We start from the raw sequence: 5,712 nt of genomic DNA, 5'->3' as shown, positions 1-5,712 counted from the left end.
CGGGCGGCTGCGGCTGAGCCGCCAGGGCGTGATCTTCAAGAACAGCAAGACGGGGAAGGTGGACAACATCCAGGCCTCGGAGCTGGCCGAGGGCGTGTGGCGGCGCGTGGCGCTCGGTCACGGCCTCAAGCTGCTCACCAAGAATGGCCATGTCTACAAATACGATGGTTTCCGGGAATCGGTGAGTCCCCTGGCCCCTGCATGCCTGGGCCGTCCTTGTCCCTGGCTGGCGTCTCTTCTCTTGCTGGCTTGTGCTTGTCCGGTATTGAGCTGCGCTCGCTGTGAGTTTCACAGCGCTGACCCCCCCCAAGAACAGCGTTAACCTCTCAAGAACAGCACAGACCCCCATTTTTCTTGCTGCTTCCCTTATGCCTGGGGGCTGCGTCACAGTTACAGGCTCTGGGCATCCCCTGCCTGTATGTGGTGGTTTCTGATGGACCTTCCTTCCTTCTCTGCCCAGGAGTTTGATAAGCTCTCAGATTTCTTCAAGGCCCACTATCGCCTGGAGCTGGCAGAGAAGGACTTGTGCGTGAAGGGTTGGAACTGGGGGACGGTGAGGTTTGGAGGTGAGTCGCGGTGACGCCGTTACTGGGGAAGGGGAACCTCCGTGCCGGGTGTAGCCTGAGTCGGTGGGGCTGGGCTGGTAGCCACCAGCGTGGCCATTCCTGCAGCGCCCATTCCTGGGCAGCAGCCTGATTTCGAGTGGTGTTCTCGGGTACAGCAAGGATGACGGTCATCCCAGGAAAGCAGGAGATACCTGCGGGCCCCAAGTGCAGGGGGAAGGTTTTGCAGGCAGGGAGTGCTCAGCGTAAAAGAAAGGTTGGCGTGGGAGCTGCGAGCATCTGGCAGAGCCTGCTGGTTCCTGAAGGAGCCAGGGGAGCTGGCGGACACTCGTCCCTGGTCTGAGACCAGGGGAGCACAGGAACAGACCGTTTGCTCCTGTTCATTTCTGATCAGTGTTGATCTCTGGGGCTCTAGCCCAGAAGAGAAAGCCTGGAGAGTTGGGAGGGAGCATGGGAATGTAGGGGGGCAGAGGAGAGGCATTGCTGGATTTTGGGAGAGGACCGAGGCTGCTGCTGGAGATGGGATCTAGGAGGACACCATGGGTCTGCCCCGCAGGGAGGACCTTAGGTTCTGGTCCCTGCCGCGTAGCGCGGTGGTTCTGATCCTGCTGTGATGGGCTGCGTCCCCCCTCCTGCCCCTGTAGGGCAGCTGCTCTACATCGGGGAGCAGCCGGTGTTTGAGATCCCCCTCAGCAACGTCTCCCAGTGCACGACGGGCAAGAACGAGGTGACGCTGGAGTTCCACCAGAACGACGATGCCGAGGTCTCGCTCATGGAGGTTCGCTTCTACGTGCCTCCGACCCAGGAGGACGGCGTGGACCCCGTGGAGGTGAGTGAGGGCCGGGGGGCAGCAGGTCGGGCAGAGTCGGGAGCTGGGTACCCTCACCCGGCTGTAACTCTCTTCCCTTGCAGGCCTTCGCTCAGAACGTCCTCTCCAAGGCGGACGTGATCCAGGCTACCGGAGATGCCATCTGCATCTTCCGGGAACTGCAGTGTCTGACGCCTCGCGGACGGTACGACATCCGTATCTATCCCACCTTCCTGCACCTCCACGGGAAGACCTTCGACTACAAGATCCCCTATACGACTGTGCTGCGCCTCTTCCTGCTCCCGCACAAGGACCAGCGGCAGATGTTCTTTGTGGTGAGGAGGAGACGAGGGGCCCTCCCTCCCCCAGGGAAGGGTGGCAAGCGATGGGTTCGGGGGATTTCAGGTCCTCGCCTCCTCTTCTCTTTTCAGATCAGCCTGGACCCCCCGATAAAGCAAGGCCAGACCCGCTACCACTTCCTTATCCTGCTCTTCTCCAAGGATGAGGACATCTCCCTGACCCTCAACATGAACGAGTGAGTTCCTCTCCTGCCAGGCCACTTCCTTGACCCCTCTGTGGATCTGGGGGCTGCGGGGAGCTGGCAGGGAGGCCACGAACCTCCTGTGTTCCCGTTCTCACCGTTGCCCTCTCTGGCTGCACAGGGAGGAGGTGGAGAAACGCTTCGAGGGACGGCTCACCAAGAACATGTCGGGCTCCCTCTACGAGATGGTCAGCCGGGTCATGAAGGCGCTGGTGAATCGCAAGATCACTGTGCCTGGCAACTTCCAGGGGTGAGGCGTGCTGCTGCCGGCCGAGGGGGGTGTGGATGGTGGAACGTGGGGCCTCCCTGCTGCAGGAAAGGGCGCGGAGATTGGGAGAGGTGCAAAGCGTGCCTTGTCCTCCCTAGGGCAGGAGAAGCTGCTGGGTTAGTAGTCTGAAGCCAGCTGTTTGCGATCCCTCCCTGACGGGCAGCAGGACCGGCCCCTCTCTTTCTCTCTTGTTCCTGTGGTCAGGGAGAAGGGGCTTTGTCAGATTTGTGCCTCGTGCCAGGGGAGCAGCTGATGGGCTCGTCAGGGCTGCCGGGGTCCTCTGTCTGGCCATGGGGATGGGCACGGCGAGGGCGTTTGCTCCCTGTGGGTGTAAGACGGCTGTGTTCGCTCTTGCAGACACTCCGGAGCCCAGTGCATCACCTGCTCCTACAAGGCCAGCTCGGGGCTTCTCTACCCGCTGGAGCGTGGCTTCATCTACGTGCACAAGCCGCCCGTGCACATCCGCTTCGATGAGATCTCCTTCGTCAACTTTGCCCGTGGGACCACCACCACCCGCTCCTTCGACTTCGAGATCGAGACTAAGCAGGGCACTCAGTACACCTTCAGCAGCATAGAGAGGTGGGCGCGGGGCAAGCTCTTGCCGTGCCTGCCGGGCTGCTCTCTGCGCGCTGTCACCCTGATTGCCACCCGTCCCTGACCTCCCCGCCTGTCCTGCAGGGAGGAGTACGGGAAGCTCTTCGACTTCGTCAACGCCAAGAAGCTGAACATCAAGAACCGAGGCCTCAAGGAGGTACCTGCTGAGCAGGGCTGGTTCCCCGTGCCCCGCTGGAACCGCTGCCCCGCCGGCTTGGGGGGGGAGAGGGCTGGGGGCTGTCTTCTCTCCAGAATTTTGCTGCTTTTCCCTTTTTTTTTTCACCTCTCTTTTCTCTCCTTGCCCTTATAGAGGAAAAAGGTCCGTGCGATATCCCTTCCTCTTTCTCCTCTTCCTCCTCCTGGTGCAGGTTTCCTCTGCATGGCCGTGGTGGTCCCTGACTAAACCCAGTAACTCTGGCATGATTTACGAGAGGGGCCCCCCCTAACTCAGATAACGATTCTGCCCCTCTCTCTGGGGCCCTGACGGGGAGAAGGAGGGGACATGACGAGTGTCCCGTCCTCCCCGCCCCGTGCATGCGCCAGGGGCCTGCCCGGGGGCCGTACCCACCTGGGAGCATGCCAGGAGTTGCAGTTTCCAGAGGGGGTGTGTGTGCAGGTGGGGGGAGCGCAGGGAGCGGCTCTCACACTGTCTCTCCCACAGGGCATGAAGCAGAGCTATGACGAATACGCTGACTCCGACGAGGACCAGCACGATGCCTACTTGGAGAGGATGAAGGAGGAGGGCAAGATCCGGGAGGAGAACGCCAACGACAGCAGCGATGGCTCTGGGGAGGAGACTGGTGAGGGCTGACGCTGGGTGGGCGTGAGGGACTGTCAGGGGGGCTGTCTTCGGTGCCCAGGCTTCTCCCTCCCCTCTGGTGAAGTCCTGTCCATCCTCACCTTGCTATAAGCTGACCCCTGCTCTCTCTCCTTCCAGACGAGTCCTTCAACCCCGGAGAAGAGGATGACGATGTGGCTGAAGAGTGAGTAGAGGCTGGGCAGGGGTCTGTCTAGGGGGGGCTTTTGGAAGGTGCTGCTTGAGGGTGTCGTGTGGGGCCAGCGGCGGTGTGGGGCTGCGTGAATGTTGGGGAATGCTGCAGGCACAGCTAGTATCACTTTATACATCCCTGGACTTAGAAATCTTGAGAAGCGGGTGCAGTTCTGGGCACTCTCTGTTATAACGACGTTATACAGCTTGAAAGGGTTAGAGAAGGGCAGTCGGGGGATCAGATGGCTCCTGGATGAAGCCTCAGCAGTGTCTGCACCAGCGTGAAGGGCCGTTGTGTGTGAGTGCTGGGTTCAGCCTGACAGGAGGAGGTGAAGTTGAGCCGTGTGGCACTGAGTGCCGAAAATTTACAGGAAGTGAGAAAATGATGAGCCGTGTTCGTGGAAGGAAAGTCCCCTGAGAGCTGTTAAGCACGAACACAACAGCTTCAGCTCAGGAAGTCTCTGAATTATGGGTTGCTGGAGGCTGGGAGAGTTCGGGGGCAAGTCTTGCTGCCTGCTTGTCGCTGCTACATCTCCCCCACCTCCTGCTTCATCTTTTTCGGGCGGGGGTCTTGAGCTGTCGCTGAAGCCAAGTGCCTCCACGCAGGTTTGACAGCAACGCTTCGGCCAGCTCCTCCAGCGGCGACGGCGACAGCGACCGGGATGAGAAGAAGCCAGCTAAGAAGGCCAAGATTGTCAAAGACCGCAAGCCCCGCAAGAAGCAGCCTGAGGTGAGAGGTTGCTGCTGGCGGGTTGGGAGAGCAGGACCTGCTCCTGGAGCACGGGTTGTTGTTCCCTGTTGGGACCAACACCAGGGAGATGCAGGTCGCAGCCCATCAGCTGAGCTGCTTCACCCCAGCCTTCTGCCTTGGCCTGATCTGGTGCCACCACCTCGCTGTGCTTTGCCCCGGCAGAGTCGGTTGTCCAAGCCTGACTTTGCTGCCTCCTGCAGCTGAGTCTAGGTTGAGTCTCTTCCAAAGGGCGCGTTGTGCCCGCGCCTAGCCAGCCCTTTTGGTTGTTGGGGGACTTGTCTCCAACAACCTGTCCTTTCAGCTTTTGTGGGTGTGACCTGACAACCCTTCTCCCCTGATGGTGTAGCTGAATGCTGGGGGGATGTGGGAGGCGAGCTGAGAGCCAGCCCCCCATCTTGGGGCAACCCCAGGTCCCGAGGTCTTTAGTGAGTGGAGCCGCCTGAGGCTGTCATGCTTGTTCTCTCCGCTCCCTACTTCCTAGAGCAAGAAAGGGAAAGACCCCAATGCTCCCAAGCGGCCGATGTCGGCTTACATGCTCTGGCTGAACGCCAACCGTGAGAAGATCAAGTCAGACCATCCTGGCATCAGCATCACAGACTTGTCCAAGAAGGCTGGGGAGCTCTGGAAAGCCATGTCCAAGGAGAAGAAAGAGGCGAGGGACGGGGCATCTGGGTTGCTCTGCTGGTGGGGAGAGCTGAGCCTGGCCTAGGAGGGGAAGGCTGGGCATGAGGGGGCCTGGCAGGCTCTCGCGTGGTCTTGGCAGCCTGGTGCTCCATCGATGGGAGGTAGGGAGGGAGTGCAGCAGCAGGGCGGTGATGGTGAGCTGTTGGGTGAGTGTAGGCTTCACCCGAGGTGGCGAGGGACGTGGTGGGAGCGCTGGCGTGGCGTGCGTGGGGATGGTGTTGGCTCTGGCGGTGCAGATGGTGGTGGAGGAGGAGAGAGGCCCCGCTAACCCTGTGCGCTTCCTGCAGGAATGGGATCGCAAGGCGGAAGACGCCAGGAGGGACTACGAGAAGGCCATGAAGGAGTACAGCGTGGGCAGCAAGTCAGAGAGCTCCAAGATGTGAGTGCACGGAGCAGAGGGCTGGCGGGAGGGGTGGCAGGGCTTTGCCCCTCCAGAATCGGGCTGTTCCCCAACCGTCACGGTGCCTGGGCCTCTCCAGGGCTGGGGCGGGCGGGAAGAGAGTCCTTGGCCCTGC

The 5,712-nt window shown here is 60.9% G+C and overlaps 1 protein-coding gene across 1 annotated transcript in view; it reads left to right on the top strand.

Annotated features, from left to right (window-relative positions):
* Window positions 1-4: 4 nt before the first annotated feature.
* Window positions 5-5,712, top strand: part of SSRP1 (structure specific recognition protein 1) — a gene marked incomplete at both ends in the record, with an annotated part of 5,960 nt that continues 252 nt past the window's right edge. The window contains 13 exons of the mRNA XM_009573049.1: window positions 5-181; window positions 461-566; window positions 1,208-1,392; window positions 1,476-1,706; window positions 1,803-1,906; window positions 2,034-2,162; window positions 2,538-2,759; window positions 2,859-2,931; window positions 3,436-3,574; window positions 3,712-3,757; window positions 4,369-4,492; window positions 4,995-5,165; window positions 5,485-5,576. Coding sequence (XP_009571344.1) covers window positions 5-181; window positions 461-566; window positions 1,208-1,392; window positions 1,476-1,706; window positions 1,803-1,906; window positions 2,034-2,162; window positions 2,538-2,759; window positions 2,859-2,931; window positions 3,436-3,574; window positions 3,712-3,757; window positions 4,369-4,492; window positions 4,995-5,165; window positions 5,485-5,576 — 1,799 coding nt within the window. The remainder of the gene's footprint in view (window positions 182-460; window positions 567-1,207; window positions 1,393-1,475; window positions 1,707-1,802; window positions 1,907-2,033; window positions 2,163-2,537; window positions 2,760-2,858; window positions 2,932-3,435; window positions 3,575-3,711; window positions 3,758-4,368; window positions 4,493-4,994; window positions 5,166-5,484; window positions 5,577-5,712) is intronic.

The sequence above is a fragment of the Fulmarus glacialis genome, unplaced genomic scaffold (assembly GCF_000690835.1).
Source record: "Fulmarus glacialis isolate BGI_N327 unplaced genomic scaffold, ASM69083v1 scaffold24732, whole genome shotgun sequence".
NCBI classification, from domain to species: domain Eukaryota; kingdom Metazoa; phylum Chordata; class Aves; order Procellariiformes; family Procellariidae; genus Fulmarus; species Fulmarus glacialis.
The sequence above is the reverse complement of the archived record's forward strand: the minus strand, read 5'-3'. Positions and strand labels throughout refer to the sequence as shown.